The sequence below is a fragment of the Sarcophilus harrisii genome, chromosome 5 (genome assembly GCF_902635505.1).
Source record: "Sarcophilus harrisii chromosome 5, mSarHar1.11, whole genome shotgun sequence".
Taxonomy (NCBI): Eukaryota; Metazoa; Chordata; class Mammalia; order Dasyuromorphia; family Dasyuridae; genus Sarcophilus; species Sarcophilus harrisii.
The window spans coordinates 84,007,549-84,029,331 of NC_045430.1; the positions used below are offsets into that span (position 1 = coordinate 84,007,549).

At 47.3% G+C, this 21,783-nt stretch overlaps 2 protein-coding genes and 2 non-coding genes across 11 annotated transcripts in view; all 4 read left to right on the plus strand.

The window, feature by feature from the left end:
* Window positions 1–6,317: 6,317 nt before the first annotated feature.
* On the plus strand, window positions 6,318–12,626 carry ATP5F1B (ATP synthase F1 subunit beta). Its single transcript, XM_003772603.3, has 10 exons — window positions 6,318–6,444; window positions 6,939–7,121; window positions 7,366–7,540; window positions 8,198–8,319; window positions 9,339–9,523; window positions 9,939–10,097; window positions 10,189–10,311; window positions 10,943–11,155; window positions 11,313–11,514; window positions 12,208–12,626. The coding sequence occupies exons 1-10, from the start codon at window positions 6,318–6,320 to the stop codon at window positions 12,303–12,305; spliced, it is 1,587 nt and encodes a 528-aa protein (XP_003772651.1). The 3' UTR covers window positions 12,306–12,626.
* On the plus strand, window positions 7,180–7,256 carry LOC111721250. Its single transcript, XR_002770545.1, has one exon. It is a non-coding gene; the product is annotated as a small nucleolar RNA SNORD59 (small nucleolar RNA).
* On the plus strand, window positions 8,656–8,728 carry LOC111721249. Its single transcript, XR_002770544.1, has one exon. It is a non-coding gene; the product is annotated as a small nucleolar RNA SNORD59 (small nucleolar RNA).
* A 1,567-nt stretch (window positions 12,627–14,193) lies between the features above and the next one.
* BAZ2A (bromodomain adjacent to zinc finger domain 2A) overlaps window positions 14,194–21,783 on the plus strand; it is a 34,227-nt gene continuing 26,637 nt past the window's right edge. For 2 of the 8 annotated variants that reach the window (XM_031941155.1, XM_031941156.1), the window contains exon 1: window positions 20,009–20,075. The gene's annotated coding sequence lies outside the window, so the exon portion shown is untranslated. Of the gene's footprint in view, window positions 14,734–15,097; window positions 15,504–15,549; window positions 16,392–19,323; window positions 19,409–19,805; window positions 20,076–21,783 lie in introns of those variants that run through there. The other 6 variants (XM_031941152.1, XM_031941150.1, XM_031941153.1 and 3 more) reach the window with 6 other exon arrangements.

Sequence of the window (21,783 nt, forward strand, 5' to 3'; positions counted from 1 at the left end):
GTTGTTGAAGTATATAATGATCTCCTGTAGACCACATATTCTTGCATCCATACTGATCACCGCCATCTCCGGTGACTTTTAAGATCCAAATTGTAAATTTCTGACCAGCCTGGGACTTTTCTCAGGGGAGCTCTCTGTTCTTTCTGTCTCTAAACACAGAGCTCTGCAGATCAAATTTATCTTTGGTCTCTTTCTGGTCACTTTGGGAGGGGACTGCCTTGTGTATCTACTAGTGCTCCAATTTTTGGTGACTTCTGTTCTCTTGCTTATTGGTTTCTGGCTGGCTTCTTATGTGGTTCTGGGGTGGAAAAAGTCATTTACTACAATTTTTCATTGGATTTCTTGATCATTATTCAATTTGGTGCAATTTATAGGTTTTTACTGGAACAAAAACCATGGGAGCTCTGTTGTATTTACTTGTTTATGCTGTTTCTTTTGGGCCATAGAATGGAAGTTTCTTGAGGGGAAGGAATTTTCATATTTGTCTTTACAACTCTTAACCTACATAGCAGAGCACATACAGTGCCTGTAATAAGTAGGCACCTAAAAATAGGCTTATCAAATGAATGAATTCTCTAATAGATGAGTAGATATGGATAGTTCCAAAAGAAGAATTTGAAAAGTATCATAATCACATGAAAAATACTCCAAAGCATTAATAATAAAGGAAATGCAAATTTCCTGCTCTAAATTCTTGCTCTCATATCCCTCAAATTGGCAGAGATGATATTTATTTTGCTCCTTTTGTCCCAAATTGTGATTTCATCTCTATTGGGAACTCCTCAAGACTTGCCAGTGGTCACATTGGGCAAAGATGAAAAATCACATATTAAAAAAAAGGAAAAAAAGTGAAGAAGCATGGGAAAACTGGCACAATAATATACTGTTGGTGGGTTGTAAACTGGTCCAACCATTTTAGGAAGCAATTTGGAATTAGTGGAGAAAAGTCTCCAAATTATTCACACCCTTTGACTTCGAGTTCCCACTACTGGGTATATGTTCCAAGGAATTCAAAGGTCAAAAAAGAAAGATCCCATTATATACCAAAAACAGTAGAGGGCACTTCCTTTTGGTAGCCAAAAAAAGAAAAGAAAAGGAACAATGTAGTTGTTCATCAATTGGAGAACAGCCAGATGAATTATGATTATTGTGCTTTAAGAAATGAAAAAATGAGTAATTTAGAGAAGGTAAAACCCATATGTGCTGATTCAGAATGAAGTAAAGTAGAACTAGGAGAAAAATAAATACAAAGATTACAATAAAGTAAATGAAACAACACTGAAAGACAGCAGAATTCTGATTGATTATAATGATCAATCGAGCCCTAAGAATAGAGAATGAAATACATTTCTCTTTTCTTTCATCTCAGTGAAAAAGTGAGAGATTGCATGTGGAAAACATAAGTTTTTATCCTGTTAAATTATGTTGCTTTTGCTAAACTTTTAAAAAATTGTTATAAAGGATGTTTCATTCATTGATAGAATTGATTGTTTCAGGAAAGGACTTTGACATAAAAATAAAAGGTATTAATATAATTTTTTTGTAAGAATGAATGATCAAAGAGGAAGTGAAAGTGGTGAATATAGATGACTTTTTCTCTGAATTTAGTAATGAAGAAAGATATTGGTTGGTAACTTGATGCAAAATCAAGTGAAGGTTTTTGAAAATTGAAACCAGGCACAGGTAGTGGTACATGTCTATTTTCCCTGCTATCAGAGAAATATCAGGTTTATGGATCACTTCAACTTCAGAATTCTCACCTGCAGTAATCTATATTGATTGATTTTGTGATTTTGTTATTTTTGTCAGAAAAAATTAATAGAAGGGGATAGGAATACACTGAGGGTCAGGGAAAGGGAAAGAAAGGTTAGGGGAAATTATTTCACATAATGAGGGTAGACAAGTAAACATCTAAACAAAAAAAAAAGGGGGTGGAAGTGGCTGACCTTTGAACTTCAATTTTCTCTGAGCTGGTCAAAAGGAAGAACATACATACATACAAAGTTTGGTGCAGAAATATATTTCACACAGAAAGGAAATAGGAAAGAAAGGGAAGAAGTAGGGAATGGGGATTTTAGAAGAGGTAGATTAAAGGAGGGATTATCTGTAATCAAAACAAACTGCAAGAATACATATAAATATTTGTAGCTCTATTTTTATTTTTACACATACATGTAAAGGTAATTTGCTATGTTCGTTTTTGTAAAACTGTTTTAAATTTTTCTTCCTCCCTCCCTTACCTCCCTTTCCCCAAGACAGCAAGCAATCTGATAGAAGTTAAACATGTACAAACTTATTTCCATATTTATCATATTATGCAAGAAAAATCAGATCAAAAGGATAGAAACTGCAAAAAAGAAAAAAAAATCCAAGCAAACAATAACAAAGAGGTAAAAATACTATTCACATTCAGTCTCCATAGTTTTCTCTTTGGATGTGGATTAATTAATTAATTCTATTGGAATTAAGAGCCAAGTCCATCACAGTTGATCATCACATTATCTTGTTTCCACGTTTTTCTGAAATCAGCCTGCTAACCATTTGTTATGGAATAATATTCCATTACCTTTAGATGTCATAATGTATTTAGCCATTCCCCACTGACAGGCATCCACCCAGTTTCCAGTTCCTTGTCACTACAAAAAGAGCTGCTACAAACATTTTTTCACATGTGGTTCCTTCTCTTTTTTATTTCTTTGGAATATAGATCCAGTAGACACACTACTGGATCAAAGAATATGAAGTTTTATAGCCCTTTGGGTATAATTGAGTAAATTTGAGTCACTTCCTAACTCCAGCAATGTATTATTGTCCAAGTTTTCCCACATCCCCTCCAACATTCATCATTATCTTTTCCACATCATTTCGATTATCAATTGGGGATTGGTTTGGAACAATTTTTTTGGTTGTCATTGGGTTGTTTCAGTCACATCCAATTTTTTGTGTGTCCTTTTGGGATTTTCTCGGCAAAGATATTGGAATAGTTTGCCATTTCTTTCTCCACTTATTTTACAGATTTGAGGAAACTGAGGCAAAGAGTGTTAAGTAACTTTTCCAGGGTCACACAACTAGTGTCTGAGGCAAGATTTGCATTCATGAAGATGAGTCTTCCTGATTCTTAGCCCAGTATTCTTTCCACTCTACCATCTCTAGAGATTTGTGGACATATATGTATGTACAATGACTTTTGTTTTTCTTGTTTTCTTAGTTGGGAGTAGAGTGAATGGTTGAATGGGTAGGTAAGAAGGCAGATTTTGGTTGATTAATTTTTTTTATCTATATACCTCTTTAACCTTTTGGCCAATTCTGATTTTTAAGGATTTTTTTTTAAAATATTTTTTATTTTTAGTATTTTTGTCCCTCTTACCTGAGCTGTTAATTCCCTATGACTAATTTTTTTGAAGAGCTCTCAATTTTGTCCCTAATTTATCCTTTACCACTCTTACTTGGTTTTTAAAATCATTTTTTTTTTCAGCTTAAAGTTTTAGTCTCCTGCTCTGGTTTATTCCACTGCAGGCTTATGTGTGAGACTAAAGGTTAGAACTCTCATCTACTCATGAGCTCAGTCACACACCTATGTTTTTGGAATTTGTTTCTTTTCAGGAGCAGGGCCCCTGCTTCCTCGTGATTGTGACCACTCCTCTTTGCCCTGGAACTGTGTGTGATCTTGAGGTCCTTAACAGGCAACATAATTGCCATATATTACCTGTTACTGCCCCCAGTGCTTGAACAAGGTCCCCCTAGGATCTCTTTCGGTTCTGGTGTTCAGTCTCCTAACTGTGGATTATTGTCCTGTGGCTACTGCTGCCACAGTCTGGGGCTGCTTTCACTTTGATGGGTATCTGATCATTACCCAGCCCAAAGTCCTAGGACCTCTCTGTCTTCATAATACGGCAAGACTGGTATTTATTGTCTTACTTATGTGTTCACAATTCAATTAATTATAATAGAATTTGTTATCTTATGTCTTGCATTTGATATATGCATATTATTCGTATGATACATGCATTAGATATCATGTTTAATTGGTTATTTTTAACTCATAGGACTCTTTGTTTTGAACCTCTTTAATTTAGTTGGATAAGTAACTCGCAGAGCTCATTCATTTGTAAGCATCATGGACGAATTAGGATCTGGGCCCAGAATGAATAGGGGGAGGAGAGCAAATTGCATTGCCTTTGGGAAATTATGCAATTATTTTAATGTCCTCAATCTTTTCCCCGGAAAAAAAAAAATGTCCATCTTTTTAAAAAAAGGTTTTTATTACTTTTTCAAAAAAATAATTATCACTTTGCTCCTTTCCCCAACAAAGTCCTCCCTCAGAATAAATATACTCAGACAAAATAGCAATGCAAGAAGCCCAAAGGGCAGGAAGCCTTTTTTTAAGATTAGTATTCTTTTGGTGATGTTCTGTGGCTGTCAGTTATGAAATACCACATTCTTTAAAGAATTAATTTGTGGGTCACCCAAAGCTCAATGGAAAGGAATATGATGGGTAAGATTAGGCTGAAATCTATTGCAAAACAAGAATTATGTTGGATAAACAACCCAAAGGATATTATCAAAGTAACAAGACCAGAATAAGGAGGAAAGCCTAAATAATAGACTAAAAGAGAAGGATACTTGATCATCACAGGGGTCCGTCTAAGATTCATGGGGCTTCCTTTGTGTTCTATGAAATTTCAAAAGATTTCGAGGAAGGCCCCTGGAATGGTAAGTGAAGCTCTGTGAAAGATTTTTGGAGTCATGGACAAATCACAGGATAAAAAAGCACAGATAGATTATAATCATTGGAAGGAATTCTTATATGAATGAGATTACAAAAATACTTTTACTTGACATATAATTGTTGTGTAAAGTATTTTACATAGATTATCTCACTTGAGATACTAGTTAATCTATGAAGTAGGGGCTGCATATATTTTTTCTCTATTTTATGGATGAAGAAATTGGGGTTGAGTTCAAGAGTGTATTTGGGAGTCAGATCCAGCAGTGGAGAGCTAATAGTAAAAATGTTAATGAGGGCATTTATGCTTCCCAAATAGGTAAAAAAAAAAACCAAAAAGACACTTTAGAAAGTGATGGAGGGAATGTTAACAATGCAGATTAAATTTAAAGATGTATAATATGCATTTCCCTCCCTCCTCTCCTACTCAGCCAATAATTAAATATTTACTAGCATACCATTTACCCATAGAGAGAATCCGGGCCTTCCTGACTTTCAATCCACTCTGAAAGGGTTAAATAACATTCTATTATTTTATATGGGCATTTTATCTTATTGTCTACACAGGCAGATGGTTTAATGTCGTGTGTAATTTACAAACAATAAGTGGTCTACAAGATGAGGAAATTGTATAATCTGCCACCACAGGTCACGCAGGCCACAAGCCTGGCCTCTCGCAATGGCCTGTGGGTAGGTTCTCTTGGCTTAAGTCCACTCAGCAGCCGAACAAGCTCCCAAGGAGCAGGCCTGACCCTATCACCTCCCTAGCTCAGCAAACTCCGGCGGCTCCCTATTTTCTCCGGGAACAAAAATAAAATCTCATTTGACATTTATTAGTCCTTCATAAGCCTGCAACCGTCCACTTCATTCCCTACGAAGCCTCTAAGATCCTGCTGCATTTGGGGCCCACTCGGCGCGGGGGGCCCCCACAAAGGAAGCGCTTTAATCGGTGTTTACTGATTTGATTTGAAAAAGAGGAGAAACTGAGGCGGAGTGGGGGCGGGGGGGGGGGATTGGAGCCCCTAAAATGGTGCCTCCGTGTGGCCCCAGGGTGAAAGCGGTCTGTCCACTCTTAGAATTGTGGGCCAGGCTCGGTGATGAGGTTGGAGATACAAGGAAGGGCAAATGAGCTGGAATTACTTTTTCCCAACGCCATTATAAAGACAGACGGATACAAGGAAGGCTCAAGGATTTTACCAAGGTCAGCCTGACTAATGTCTCATTCTATTATCTTATTTCAAAGGCCCAGATACCCTCGGAAGGACGCAAGGGCAAATTCAAACCACGTGTTTCCCCGAGTTCTTCCTCTTACTCCAACTGACATTCATCTGAACCAATTGTCTTCTAATTCTCCTAGAGTCCCACCCAATCTCAGGCAGTGGCCAGTGAAAGTTAAGTGCCTGAGAGTGACAACGGCTGTGACCAATGGGAAAAGGACTGATAGAAGCTGCCCTATGGAAGCTCGGCCTAGAGTAAAGAGCAAGGCACTAATCCAATGCTAGCGCCGCAGCCTGCTGGAGTCCCGCCCCTGCTGATGTAGAGACCGCAGCCGGGGAAGGTTGCGGCTCTCAGTCTCCTCCCAGACTCCGCCATGTTGGGGCTGTTGGGCCGCGCTGCCGCTGCATCGGCCTCGGGCGCCCTTCGGGGCCTCGGCGCTTCGGCGCCGGTGCCCCAGGCTCAGACCTTGCTACGAGCGGCCCCGGCCGCGCTCCAGTCGTGTAAGTAAAAACATTTTCGGAGCTCGGGCCAGTCCCCGTCAGGCCGTGACCTTGATGTTCTCCGGGCCCGGCGGCGCCTGAGTCCGAGGGGAAGAAGGGCGGGACGTGAGGGAATAGCTGCGGCACTGGGGCGGTTCATTGCTCCCCCCACTCTAGAGGGCTTTGGGCGAGGGAGGGAAGTAGAGAGGGCACTTGGCCCGGCTCCTGGCTTTAATCCGGGGCCTAGGCCGCGGGCGCCACAGTGACCTTCCCGCTGCACGCTGGCAGCGTGGCCCCCCGGAGAGCGGCTTCCCCGGGTGGGAGTGGGGGGCGTCAGAGGTTCTGGGCCCCGGATGGAGCGCGCTGGCTTGGGAGCCCGCGACTCCCCCTCGCCAAGCTGGAATCCCGTCCCCTTCAGGCCCGGGAGGCTCCGCCCCGCCCCACGGGCCCCGCTAGTTTGGGCTGCGACCGGGACCCTCGCTGACCTCTAAATGTCCTTTCCATCGCTTCCCCAGCCCGGGACTATGCGGCCATGACATCCCCCGCCGCCAAGAGCGGGGCGGCCAGCGGGCGCATCGTGGCTGTCATCGGGGCCGTGGTGGATGTGCAGTTCGACGAGGGCCTTCCTCCCATCCTCAATGCCCTGGAGGTGCAGGACAGGGACACCAGGCTGGTTCTGGAGGTGGCCCAGCATCTGGGTGAGTTGCAAGGTCACTTGGGGGCTTGATGACATTGACGTGATCTAGGTGCAGTCTCTCTTCGGTGATGATTTTTAACCTGATGACTTTCGTTCTTCTGAGTTTGCTGAAGCCACGATTAGAATCTGAGCAAGAGAGTTGTGCCTGGCCTGGTGTTCATTTATTAGTTTTTTGTGTGTGGTCTTAGCAAAATGTTCCTGTGGGCATTTCAGGAGAATTAACTATTTTCTGTCCTCACTAACAGGTGAGAGCACAGTCCGGACCATTGCTATGGATGGTACTGAAGGATTAGTGAGAGGTCAGAAGGTCCTGGATTCTGGTGCCCCTATCAAAATCCCTGTGGGACCTGAGACGTTGGGAAGAATTATGAATGTGATTGGAGAGCCTATTGATGAAAGGGGTCCAATCAAAACCAAACAGTGAGTGCCAAATATGCTCCAGTTTTTCCACCAAGACTTAACTGTCCACACAAAAGATACATTTTACATAAGTTGCATTTTAATGCAAGCTAATATGTGAGGATAATGATGTCCTTCTATATGATAATTAGCAATTGCTCCATGAAGAACGTTGGTTTAAAATGTATATGTTAATGTTAAACTATGTAATTTGCTATTAACCTAACTGCTCATGATAACATTGAGAATTAAGTTATGGGCGTTTTGGTCATGTATACTTATTGTGTATCTAATTTATATTTTAATATATTTAACATCTACTGGTCATCCTGCCATCTAGGGGAGGGGGTGGGGGGGGAGTAAGAGGTGAAAAAGTGGAACAAGAGGTTTGGCAATTGTTAATGCTGTAAAGTTACCCATGTATATATCCTGTAAATAAAAGGCTATTAAATAAAAAAAAAAAGAGAGAGAATTAAGTTATGGGAACCTCAAGAACATGCACCTGAGATGTAATTTTTTTCTCTCTAGGGGCAAAAATATCATGAGATTGTATTACTTATCCCTAAATACTCAGAATTTTTGTCCTTCGCAAATTTTCTTCCACTACTTTGTACTATAGAATATCCCTTAGTTGGAGAATTCACTATAAGGAATTAATTTCCTCTGTCTTTTCTACAGGTTTGCTGCTATTCATGCTGAGGCTCCTGAGTTCGTAGAAATGAGTGTGGAGCAAGAAATCCTGGTCACTGGCATCAAAGTTGTGGATCTTTTGGCTCCCTATGCCAAGGGTGGCAAAATTGGTATGTCATATACATAAGGGAGGCATTTCAGTAGTTTTTATCTGACTTTGTGGCTTGGACAGTGTAGTAGGAGAGAGTTGGGAATCCAGGTTCATATACACATGTGATGTTTGTAAGTCACTTTAATTATCTGAACATTGGGTATTTAAAAAAAATGAAAGGAGTAAGTCTGATAACCAGTTACATTGATGACAATTAAAGGACAATCATTTTCTTAGCTTTGGCTTTTAGGCTCATTATTTAAGCTGTGTTTAATATTACAAAAGATGGGGAGAGCTTTAGGTCACATTCCATTTTGGTGAAATTTCTTGAGGCAAGTTCTGACTTTTTAATCATCCTTCATTGATGAGTAGCTTTCTGACTTTCGTTCTTCTGATTTAGCTGAAGCCAGATGCCACTTCTGAGAAGGAAAATAGGAATAATTAGAGTTGACTGTTTTATCCATCCTTATTATTTATTTATTAATTTTTGCTGAGGCAATTGGGATTAAGTGACTTGCTCAGGGTCACAGAGCTAGAAAGTGTTTTAAGTATGTGAGGTCAAATTTGAACTTGGGTCCTCCTGACTTCAGGCTTGGTACTCTATCCACTGTGCCATCTAACGGTCCCCTCATCCTTTTTAAATTTAAGGTTGTACATGACAAATAAGGAAAAATACTGCACATATTTAACATATAATTGCTTGCTGACTTGGAATGAGGAGAAAAATTAGGAATACAAAAAGTTTTACAAAAATAAATGTTGGAAACTATCTCAACTGGAAAAAATGAAGTAATAATAAAATTTAAAAATAAATGCAAGGTTGTAATACTTGCAATTACCCATAAAGGAAGCTAGGTGGTGAGATGGAGTACCTGCCTGCCCTGGACTCAGGAGGCCCCGAGTTCAAGTTAGCCCTCATACTTGCTTTGTTCTACATATGTGACCTTGGGAAAACTACTTAACTCAAATTGCCTTGTTAAAAAGTCAAATCGGGGAAAGAAATTATAAAAAAAATTGGTGTTTTTCTTCTTTCCACAGGTCTGTTTGGTGGTGCTGGTGTGGGAAAAACTGTATTGATTATGGAGCTAATCAACAATGTTGCCAAGGCTCATGGTGGTTATTCTGTATTTGCTGGTGTTGGTGAAAGAACCCGAGAAGGCAATGATTTGTACCACGAGATGATTGAGTCTGGTGTCATCAATCTGAAGGATACCACTTCCAAGGTGATCCAAATATATAACCCAAGCTAAGAAGCCATTATGGACTTCTGTTTTACTTGGAACTATCTGACTTTTAGAGTCTTATGTTTAGTCTTTATCAAAATTATTGGTACTTAGTTGTGTTGTGCCCATTCTTTTCTTTGATTTCTGACATTGTACAGATCTTTTTCAATTTAGAAGCTTCAGATGACCCATTTTCAAAAGTTTTCTTTGAGTGAGGGATTTGATTTAGGTCACGTAAAAATCACTTTACCAGTCAATATCTTTAGTAGATAGGAGATATGATAGTACCTTATAATTAATACTCGTGAGTCTTGACTTGCTTTTAGGCAGGAAGCCCTGTTTTATCATAAGTTGGCATCTAGAAAGTATTGGGGGTTTTTCTCCTGCTTTTTCTGAGTTTTTATGTCCACTACAGGTAGCGTTGGTATATGGTCAAATGAATGAACCACCTGGTGCTCGGGCTCGAGTAGCCTTGACCGGCCTTACTGTGGCTGAGTACTTCAGAGACCAAGAGGGTCAAGATGTACTGCTTTTCATTGATAATATCTTCCGATTCACTCAGGCTGGCTCAGAGGTAAGATGAAAGATTGAGGTTGGGAAAGGGGACACTAAGTGAGACTATAGATAATTAAAAATCTTTGGTTCTTTCCCTTCTGTTTTTCCAGGTGTCTGCTTTACTAGGCAGAATCCCCTCTGCTGTTGGGTACCAGCCCACATTGGCCACTGATATGGGTACCATGCAGGAAAGAATTACCACAACTAAGAAGGGTTCTATCACCTCTGTGCAAGTAAGAGAATTTTAAAAGTTATTTAACATGATATTTTAACTCCCACCCCTCTATGAGAACATTAGAAATGAAAAGAAGTATTTTTAAGTTAACATAAACATCTAATTACATTTTAGAGTGCTTTGAGCCTGGAAGAAACCTTAAAGTATCTAATCCACCCTTAGCCTCATAGATGAGAAAATAGGCCAAGACTTAACACCAGAACCTGTAGTACCAAATCCAGTGCTCCTCCATGACACTATGCTTCCTCCACAAACTTTTGGACATCTGCAAATCTGGCTCCATACCTAGGATTTTATAATCCAAAGCATAACAGGAAAAGTACATACAGTACCTGGCCAGGCCACAAATTCCGTGGTGCATAAAAGTGAATAGAGAAGCAAAGGGAATAGGGTAGCCATTACTTCACTATCAGATAAGTAATGGGTAAGGTGCCATTAGATGGGCTTTCTGAAGACTTAGGTTCCAGCTCTGCCACAATTGGGTGTGTGCCTTTTAAGCAAATTTTCTTTGAAGTATTATCTAGAAAATAAAGGAGGTAACTAGATGTCTATCTTTAGTGAAGTAAAAGAACCTGAAGTTTTCTTGAGTTTGAATGTATCTTGCTTTTTTAATGTTTGCTCCAAATTAGGCTATCTATGTGCCTGCTGATGACTTGACTGATCCAGCTCCTGCCACCACCTTTGCTCACTTGGATGCTACCACTGTGCTATCCCGGGCCATTGCTGAGCTGGGCATTTACCCTGCAGTGGATCCTCTGGACTCCACCTCACGAATCATGGATCCCAACATTGTTGGCAATGAGCACTATGATGTTGCCCGAGGTGTGCAAAAGATTCTGCAGGTGAGGATCCCTCAAAGGGAGGAAAGGGCAAAAACTAGTAGTAGAAATGGGATTGAGTACTTTGAAGTTATGGTATTCTTGAAGGTCCTTTCTAAACAAAAGGAATTTGTTTGGGCCCCTTTGCTGGACCAACCTTAATTTAACATTTCTTTCCTAGGATTATAAATCCCTTCAGGACATCATTGCTATCCTTGGTATGGATGAGTTATCTGAAGAAGACAAGTTGACAGTGTCTCGGGCCCGAAAAATCCAGCGATTCTTGTCACAGCCATTCCAGGTTGCTGAGGTATTCACAGGACATATGGGGAAGTTGGTGCCCCTGAAAGAAACCATTAAGGGATTCCAACAGATCTTGGCAGGTAAGAAAATTATGGAACTGAATGTTCTTTTGTAAACTGAAGCAGCTTACAAGTACGTCTGGCTTTTTCTAGAAGAGGTATACACAATTTTCCCATTTAACCATGATTTGTGAGGTGTTCCTTTCACTTTTGACTTCTAATGACTCCTAGTACTTTGATTTAATTTGGACTTCTTTCACACCCTCTTTGTTCTTGATATCTCTAGCCTCTATGAGATCTAGGATAACAAATCATCCTGAGCTGCCTGTCTTCCTCCAGTGCCTCTCCTTTTTTGTTACATTTCTTTACAGGCAACTTTCCCATTCTTCTCCCCCCCCAAAACTACTCAGAATTTCTAAAGTTCAGAAATGATCAGCTCTTGCCCATCAACTTTTCGTATCTTAATATCGGTGGCTCTCATTGACAGTCAAACCTATCCTTTGGGGCTTTATTCTACATTATTTACAATGTTCCCTTATCTTGTCCCGTTTCTTACCACCATGTACAACACAAAAGTTGAGGCAGTACTTTCTTTATTACCTGAATGTGTTTCATTTCTACTCCTCCCCCTCCCTACCTCTTTGATTACATGTCATTTTTCATCTCCATGTACCTAGCATAATTGCTTCTACTTAGTGGATGCTCTCATAAAGGTTTCAATTGTTTTAAGATGAGAATCTTTTTCTTACTTTTTTTTTTTTTTCCCACATACAGGTCAGTATGACCATCTTCCAGAGCAGGCCTTCTATATGGTAGGACCCATTGAAGAGGCTGTGACGAAAGCTGAAAAACTGGCTGAAGAGCACTCGTGAGGAGACAGCTTCATCTGCCACACACATCCTTCAATTTCAGTTGTTTGAGCAAACTACACAAAGAACTTTCATTGGAAAAGCTGTGTTAATGTCTGAAGACTGTTTGAACTTTTGAATAAAATGTACATCTCAACAGCCCATTTTATGTGTCTGGGGAAAATCTAAAAGGGTAGAATGGATATTAGAAATGTATGAGACAAGTTGATTATCACGTTCGTTTTTCCGATTTCCATATCCTTACTCTTAAGGCAAAGTATCAAAACAAGGTTTTCAGTGCACAGTGTCCATAAACAAAAGCATTAAAGTAAGGTGGGTCACTGATTTCTCTGCTCGGCTCAGATTCTTTCTTAGTTTGGGATGAAGGGTGGATCCTGTGAAATGTAGGATGTTTGGCCTCTTAATTTCTGCTGTGCTGAGGGGGGATCCCTGAACCTATATCTTGGTACTAGACCCAATTGGTCCTGGAGGATCAAGTGAGGCTGAGGAGTAAGTAAATGCAATTCATTGGCAAGTCCTGGCATCAATTCACAGATCTCTTCAGAATGAAGGATAGACTACAATGACGGCTAAGACAACGACACTCAGTGGTAGGGTGACATCCAAGTGATAAAGGATGGTAATGTGATCCTGGAACCTCTGTTAACCATGATACCCTTTGATAAATAATAATTCTTTTAATAAATCCCTCCAAAAACTTAACTAATCAAAATTTTAGTCCTAACGCCCCATAGCTTATTGATACATTTTCACTTTTTAGACCAAGTTTGAATCCTGTTTCACTTAGGTGTATGACTGGGTTTGACCTTGCTCAGCCTCAGATGAGCAAGAATGAGGTTTACATGGGAACACAAAATCGCTTGACACACAAAGCACTATGTAAATGATCTGTATTTTCTAAGGGATTTCTTTTCAATTCTGGACCCTGCATAAATGTACTGGAAAAGAACTTTGGGACTGTTAAACCTTTTATGTCCCTCTATGGTAGGAATATTGCACAGTTGCCTTTTGTTCCCCTGGTGGTTGGTTTTTTGATGTGCCCACAGGTTCGGGGAAAGGTGAACTGTAAGTGCACCAATGATGTCACATCTATAAGCCTCATCCTCTCCCTGAGGACCGATGTAACTACTTTGTAATGAAAACCAAAGGAGAGGCTCACAGCTGCTCAGGCTGCAGTCTGTCAGCTCCACAGTTCACCATTTTGAAATCCTGAAAGAGCCATTTGCTGGGCTCAGGCTAATGATTGTTTACAAACCAGATGGGGCTTTTGTCCCGAGGAGGAGCCTGGTGGTTGCAGGCTCCGCCCCCTGAGGCGGATGGTTGGGAAAGGGAGGAAGTGAGGAAGAAGGGGCTGGGCTGACGTTAACTCCTTTGGAGTCCTTCGGGCCAAGGATGGGATGGAATGGAAAGGGGCGCCAAGGAGACAAGACGAGTGCGGTGGGGATCCTGCGAGGTTCCTTTCCTATGCTCCGTCGACACACTCCCAGTCTAAGGATCTGGTGCCTTTGTATTTAGAACTGAGGGTGGTGCCCCAGAACTGTGCGAGCCTGTCTGCTCCCAGAAAATGTGAATTTGGGGAGTTAGTGGGAGGATCTTATTTCCCTAATCTGCCTCCTCCAGAGGGGGCAACTTTCTTAGGTCTCCAGGTTTTGTTATTCCAGAATGTTGAGCTGGTCCCTTAAAATTCTACAAGCATGCCCCTGCCCACCCCCACCCTCATTTTCTGGCTTCCAAGTTACTCTCTTTTCCATAACAAACTTTCCCATCCGCTACGTCACAAGCGTTTCACCACAAATCTGCTTACGCCAGCCTCCGTTCCAGCCAGAACAAACCCCTCCCTCAACATGTCATTGAGAGACATCGCCCTCCATGAGTTCCTTCTGAAAAACGTTCTCTGCTACTGACTTTGAACCTCACTTGTTAGCTCCAAGTCCCGGCATCGCCCCCCCCCTCCCCGCCCCCCTGTATACGGGGAGGAAACCCAGCCGCGGGAGCTCAGACTCCCAATCCTGACACCCCCCTGGGGGGGATGAGCTTACGGGATAAGCCCCGGGGCAGGATTTCAGGATGCCTGAAGGGATAGGACCAGGGCTTTTAACCGACTAGGCTGACTCAGCAGGGGTGGGGCCCAACCTTTGCTCGTTATGGGAATTGTGGAAGGTGAAGAAATGGATCCCAGCATGGCTGGGCCAATGCGATCCAAGGGCCCGAAGTAGATCCTTCCTGAAGCACGCTTGTTACCGAAAGGACTAGAAGGTGCTGCTTCTGGGATGTTTTCTTTAGACACGCCTCTCTGAGGTGAATGCATTCAGGATCTGAGAAATGGTTCATCTTTGCTTCCTTGGCCAGCCTGCTCTCTAAAGAGGACCTTACTCTTGGTTAAATTTCTGCAAGGGTCCTTTACAGTTCGGCAGCTTCCGTGCCCCTGCAGGTAAGCTGCAAAAGGGCAGCCCGTGGTTAGGGGGAAACCGAGAGCTGGTCAGAAGCCCTTTCTCAAGGTCCCCCGGCTCTGCCCCATTCGCCCTCTTCCTCCCCTGAGGGCTCTGAGGTCACTGGGTGAGAGGTAGCGTTGTGGCGGGGAGTGCTGAGAGAACTTTGACCTTTCGGGTTTCCCGATCCCAGCCTGTTTTAGCCGCGGTTTTGTTAGCGGGGTTCGGAAAAGAGGCAAGGGGGAGAGGGTGCTCTGGCTCCTCCAGCGAACGCCCCAAGTTGTTAATGGCCCTCCTCCAGGCCCTCGCTCAGACTTTACCCTTTGCCAAAGCTCTCACATTTTCCCAGGACTTTGGGCTCTACTGGGTTCCCCAAAGCACTCCTTCCCCCCTTGTCCAGCCCGGGGGAGGGGGGAGCAGAGGATCCGAGGCCCTCAAGCGGCTCCAGGCTCGTTTCTCGGCTTCTCCTCTTCCCCGCCCAGGAATCCCTCTCCCTTTGCACTGTTGGCGTCCATCCCTGCCCCATCTTCGTTCCCCGGCTCTTCCATCTTCCGAGTCCTCCCCCCACTGGGCACTTTCCCCGCTGCCCCCTCCCCCCACCGGCCCCCGCCACGAGGCTCCTGCCCCTTTAAGCGCCACCCCCCATCCCCTGTTCCCTCTCTCCTCGCTGCTACCGCCGCCGCCGCCGCCGGCCCGGGGCTCAGGGAGGAGGAGGCGCCGCCGCCGCCGCCCGGCTCCGCTCGGCACCTGCGCCTACCCGGGCCCGTTCTAGGTGAGACCCCGGACCTGCCCCCCGCCCTCCCCGGCCCGTGCTCAAAGGCCGGCGCGCCCCTTGGCTAACTTGGGGATTCCCCGCTGCGGGATCTCCTCGGAGCCGCCGGAAATCTAGAGCCTACCTCCGCTCCCGGGGGCCGGCCCCCCCCCCCCCCCCCCGGAGTCTGTTCCCAGTGCGTGGCCCGGGACGCTTCCTCCCCCACCCCCAGGCACGCACTCGCGCACGCACTCGGACTTTCCCCACTCCCGGCCCGAGACCTCCGGGGCTGGGGGCCTCGCCTCCCTTCCCCCTCTGCCCTGGCCGGGATCATCGCCTCCGCGCTTGCCAGCTCCCTTCCCCGCGAACCCGCCCCCTGCCCCCTGCCCTCCGCGTGTGCGGGGGATAACGCGCATCCCCCGGCTCCCGGCCGGCTCCCGCCCTTCCCCCTCCGCCGCCTCCTCTCCTCCCCCGGCCTTTCTTCCTGGGACTGGGTCCCCCCCCTCCCCCTCCCCGTGCCACGGTCAAGTCCCTTTGTGAATGGGAGGTTCCGAACTCAGCACCTGCCGTGGACCCGAACTCTGCGAGAGCTGGTCAGCTGCCCCTTCCTAAAGGGAAAGGCCCGAAAGCCCGCCTGATCGCCCTCAGGCGCCGAGGCTTTCGGGACCGTGGGGGCTGCTGGCGGCTGTCAGTTCCCGGGGGGTGGAAGTTGGGCGCCCGACGCTCTGGCAGAGGATGGGAGGGGAAGGTAGCTTCCCCCGTAACTTTAGGGGCTTGGCAGCCCAATGATTCTGAAGCAAAAGGGAGACCTCTCGCCTCCCCTAACCCCCTTCCCCGCCGGCCGTCGTGTCCCTGTCAAGCCTGGGGCAGCGGAGGAAGGGGAAGAGTTCTAGGTCTCCGGACGGACTGGTGAGTCGGACAGCCCTTTCTCCTCCACTTTCCCCTTCTCCCCCCCAAATTAAACAAAACGTCCGGGACTTTCGGAGACCGGAGGCGATCTTGGCTTGGTAAATGAGCCTTTGGAGAGAGGTTTAAGAAAGGACACTTTTCTTCCCTGTCTGGCAGAACCCCCAGGCAAAGCCAGAACGATTCTCCCCGGACCTAGGGAGGGAGGGAGAAGGTGGGAGGTGGTCTTTTAGAAATCATGTGACCTGGATTGGAGACCCCCCCCAACCCCCACGCTCCGCGGTTCTCCAGCTCAGGCCTCCACTTTTTCTCCCCCCTCCCCCTCCGAGGTTGGGAGTGGGGGTGCTGGGAGCAGGCTTCAGCCTGCTCTTCTGAGTCATGAACTATCAGCAGGCAGGGAGCTGAGCCCGGCTGGGCGGGGGCAGGGGTGTCTGCTGCCGGGTTCGGGGCTGGGTGCCAGAGGAACCTCCACAATGATGGTGGTGGACAAAGGGGGAGGCAAGAGGGTTTGGGGATGGGGGAAGCTGCGCCTCTCTCCCAGCCCCAGCCATCTGGCTCTGAACTGGAGCCATTTCACAATGGCAGCTGACCCCAGAGTTGGGTGATGCAGCAATAACATGGTGGCAGGGCTGGGGCTGGAAGGAAAGAGCAGGTGCTAATCTTCTCCCATGCCTTCCCCTTCTCCCCCCCCCCCTCCCATCAGTCCTTACCGGCCCAACCCAGGTCTCCTCACTACCTACTACAACCTCCTTTCCCCATTTGCTCCCCAATTTTCTGGCTTCTTAGGCAACACTTTAGTTGCTTAAATAGAGAAGGAATGGAGGGGGGGTGGAAGGTGGGGATTACTGGCTGGCTGCTAACCTTGGGGGAAGGGAGCGTCTGGGAAATCTGGGGTTTCTATCCCAACCTAGACGGAGGGGGAGGCAAAACTGCTGTCCTGATTAGCTAGTGACAGGTAGGAATGAGACACCCAGTTGTGAGCTGGGCGGACGGCTGTGCTTCCCCCCCACGTCCACATCCATCCTTCTTCAAAAAGAAAGGAGGTAGGTATGATTCCCAGTGAGAATCCCCTGTGGGTGGGTGTGAGGATGGTGGCAGGTCTCTATCGATCTTTGGAAGATCCCTTTGATCGGATCCGGCCCCATTTTCTTGGCTGACCTATGAGGATCTCATCAACAATAGACAAACAGCCCCACGCGACTTCCAGTCCGCGTACTTGATGGTGTGGGCTATAGTCAGTGAAGAGGATAGAGGTGAGGGGGTCTGTCTGGAGACAAAGCCAGGACCTGAAAGGGGTGGAGGCTGCCCGCTTTCTGGGGCTCTCTCTGTCAGACTTAGGCACTAACCTGCTTTGCCTGCATTCAGGTAGGTGTGTATGTCTGGTGGGTGGTTGTGGTAAAAGGGGTGTGGCTATGCCCAGCCTAGTGGTTGAAACTTCCATCCGGTGTTCCCTGAGCCTGTCGGGAGTTCTGCCCCCACAAGCCGGGAGTCGGATCCTTGTGTCTTGTCCTGGATGGAAGGGGTTTGAAGAGCAATTTCTCCTTAGCCCTACCTTGTATCCCAGTGAGGGTAAGGTGGAGAGGAGTAAGTGTCGATGGCCTGGAGAAATGGGTAAAGAGGCTGAGAGAAGTTTCCCTTTCTCTCCCCCTGTTTTCCATGTTTAGGATATTAGCTCTCTAGTCTTCCATCTGCCTTCTTTTTCCCCCTCTAGCCTTGGGGGAGAAGGGGTGGAGGCAGGTTGTTGGGGTTGGACTATGATCATACCCAACTAGGAGCAGAAGGTCCTGAAAAGCTTTTTCTAGAGCAGGTTTTTTTTTTAAATTTATTTTTATTTAAACATTATTTTGAGCCCAAATTCTCTCCCTTCTTCCCTGTGCTGTCCAATTGAGGGGCAGCAATATGATACCAATTTTACATGCAAAATCACAGAAAGGACTTTTTTTGTGTGTCATGAATATTTGATAGCCTGATTAAGCCTATGGAGTCCTCGGAATCGTGTCTGTAAATGAATAAGTATGACATTTAAGATTGCAATGGAAATACATTAAAAAAATATTTTTTCCCCCCAAAAAATTCACAAACCAGGTTAAGAAAACTCAGGATGAGAGAGGTGCCCTTTACCCCTAGATAGGCCCCAAGCAGAGGGTCAGAAAAATATCAATCAGCTTTGGGATGGCCCTACAGATTTACCTGAGAAGGGAGAAAATTAAATATTCTTTTCTTAGTGTCTTTCTCGCTCTTCCCCTCCCCCAACACGGGCCTTCCTCAAGTTCCCAGAGGAGTTGAGGTGGGTGAGGAGTATGTTGCTCCCGAGGGCCCTTGTGCAGTCTCTTGCACAGTGTGGGAAAGAGGAAGGTAAAGGGGTGGGGGACGCCGGCCACTCGCGCCCGTCTCCTCCCTGAGCCGCTACTGCCTTTCCCCTTGCCCGGGGGGGGGGGGGGTAGGTTAGGGCTGTAAGGGGCAAAGGGTCGGGAGGGGGACCCCGCGGCTCCGGCGCTGGCCGCTGTGCGGGCTCGCCACGTCGCTGGGCCTTTTGGGGGACTGGGATGTGGCCAGACGACGAGTTCGCTGGAGCGCTCGGGCTCTGCGATAGCGTACCTGCGCGGGAGTTTAAGGAAGAGAAGCAAGCTCGGCCCTCCTCAAGCCTGGCCAGTTTGTGTCGTTGTGTGTGTAGGTGTTGGCTCGGGGGGGGGGAGGGGAGATGAACTCGCACAGTTCCATAACCTTGTTAGAGAAGGCTCCAGAACCCTTTGACGCCCAAAGGAAGGATGGGTCTGTGGGAGTTTGCGTTATTTTGTGTGTGTGTGGGGGGGGGTCTCGCCTGCAAACGCGGAGATACACCCAAGTTTCCCTCGCCGCTTTCCCAGTGACAGCCCCGAATAGGTCGGAGGCCGAGCTCAGGCGCTACAAGCAAACCTCCTCTCCCCGCACACAGGAAGCATCTCGCGTCCCGAGGTTCTGCTGATGTCATCCGGACAGTGGTTAGCCAGGAAGGGCTAGCCTGCCCACGCTGGACCTAGGTAAGCGCGCCAGGCAGACCTCTTCCCTTCTTTCCCTTCCCCCACCTGGCCAGCAGACCCGCTCCCCTCGTACCCCTCCTTCCCGCCCCCCGCCCCCCTGCCCTTCCAAAAACTTAGTCGGAGCCCTGTGCGGGGCGGAGAGGCTGCCTCTCGGTTTTCCGGAGTCGGGGGTAAGAGACTGGCCTCAGGCGGATGGGCTCCGCCGCGTTCCCACTTTGGAGGACACCGGGTAGGGCAGGGCGGGGACTGGAAGCGGTTGGCGGCGCTAGGACCCAGCGGCCAGGCGGAGGGGGCGGAAGCCGGTGCTCCGCGGTTAGATGGGCGGCGCTAGGACCCGGGGTGAATTGAGGCCCTGGCGGCGGGCGGTCCCCTCCTAGACGCTGCGCGGTCGGCGGCTCCTCCCCGCCCCCGCCTTCTCCCTCTTTTCTTCCCCCCCTTCCCTCCGCCTCCTGCTCCGGCGGCGTCTCCGGCTCCTCGGGCTCTCCCCGCCGGCCATGTTGGCTCCGCTCGGGCCCCGCGGTTAAGCCGCGTCCCCGCCCCTGCCGTCCCTTCCCCTTCGGAGCGGCCCCGAAGCCCGACGCTCGGCCATGTGAACCCCCGCCCCCGGCCCTCCGGGGAGACGCGAGCCGGGCGACCGGCCCGAGGACCCCGCCGCCCGCCGCCTTAGGTATGGGGTGGGGGGAGGAGCGCTCGGGGCGGAGGGGCACGGCCGCGCGCTCCTGGGCCCCGAGCTGCGGGCGGGAGGGGGCTCTCCCGGCCGCCCCCTGCACGAGGAGCCCCGCCGCCGGGGGGGTTCCGGGGGGTTCCACCCGGTTCTCAGGGATCCAAGTGGGTTTTCCGCCCCGCCCCCCGTGGGGAATCCCTGAGTCTTTGGATGGGGAGCGCGGGTGAGGGGATTCCCAGAGAGGGGGGAGGCCAGACTCGTCTGAGGGTGTTCCCTGAGTGGGGGAGGTAGCGACCCTCTCCGGAACAGAGCGGGGCTGGGAGGGGACCACTCTTACCTTGGATCGGCGGGGAGGGCCTTTGTGTGCGGGTTATCGTCAGCCGGGAATCCCCTGCCCTGGGACGGGGGCGGGCGAAGTTGAGGGGGGTGGGGAGGGCTCCCAGAGAGAAACAGTGATCCTCTAACGTTGCGGGCGTCCCCAGTTACCTGCCAGCCGGGGGGGGCTGTTTCTTGAAGTCTAGGTTCCCAGAGAGTTAGTTCTGCCGAGGCCCGGGGTGTATTTTGGATGCGGATCCCCTTTTCACTCGGCATTTTTTGAGATGGGGGGGGTAATGAGTTGCGGCTGCCTCCCTCTGTATACAAACAGCCCCTCCCCCAGCCTCCTAGCAGGAAGTGCTCGGGAAATGGCAGCTGTGCGTTGGGTTGCTTCGTCTCTTGTTTTGAAATGTCCTTTTTAATCAGATTTGGTTTCATTTTCTGGGGCCGCCTAGGCAGGCCATCCCACCATGTGGCCTAGGTCCTTGCCACTGACTTTTGTCTTCCCCCCTCCCCGCCCCCGCCCGCCTCCCTCGGAACCCCCCCCCCCCCCTTGATTCACTACTTGGCTGAAATCTCTGCTTTCCCCTCCCCCCAACATTTATGTTATTGCCTTTATTTATTTATTTTTCTCTTTTTGTTTTGGATGAGCTGAGGATAGAAGAAAAGCCGACTCGGCCATCCCCCTGATGGGAGCTTCCTGTGCTTTCATCATGACTGATAATAGTCTTCATATTTAGGGCATTTGAGCGACTTCCCGGGTTCCCTTTTTTCTCTTTTGATCTTATAGCCCCTAAGGGGGAGAGGGGCCAGACTCCCCGCTGGGAGGGGGGGGGGGCGGCAGAAGTAGTTTCTGCTGGAGTTAGAAATTTAGGAACTTAATTTTGAATGGGATTCATTTCCTTAGAATAAGGAGCGTTTAAGAATCTTGGAGAGCCAGACTTAAGTCTTCCTAGTTTTCATCCAAACCTGAGATCAGCTTTTGTTAGTGCTGGTTAGATATGTTAGATGAGTGGACAGAAGGGAGCCATTTTCACCCTTCTGGAAACCTAACTAATTAGGATTACAAAGGCGAGTGTCATATGACACTCCTCATAAAGGACATCTTTCCTTGTGTCTCTGTTGGATTGCAGTGAGTTGTTGCCCTTGGATCTTGGCAAGCCATGTGCCCTGGTCCCTTTGCTTAGTCAGGAAATGGCTAAAAAATAGGTTGGCTCCCAGATTCGCAGATGGGAAGGATCTGGAGATGGGTTGAATTAGGCTTGAAAAATAGTGAATCGTGCAGTCTGCTGCTTTTTTCTGGTATTTAAGGCATCGTGCCAGTGTTGGCTTCCCCAGATAAAGACAGGTACCCAGCTCAGAAGTCCAGGAGATGATAATGAATGAAAAGAAAAAT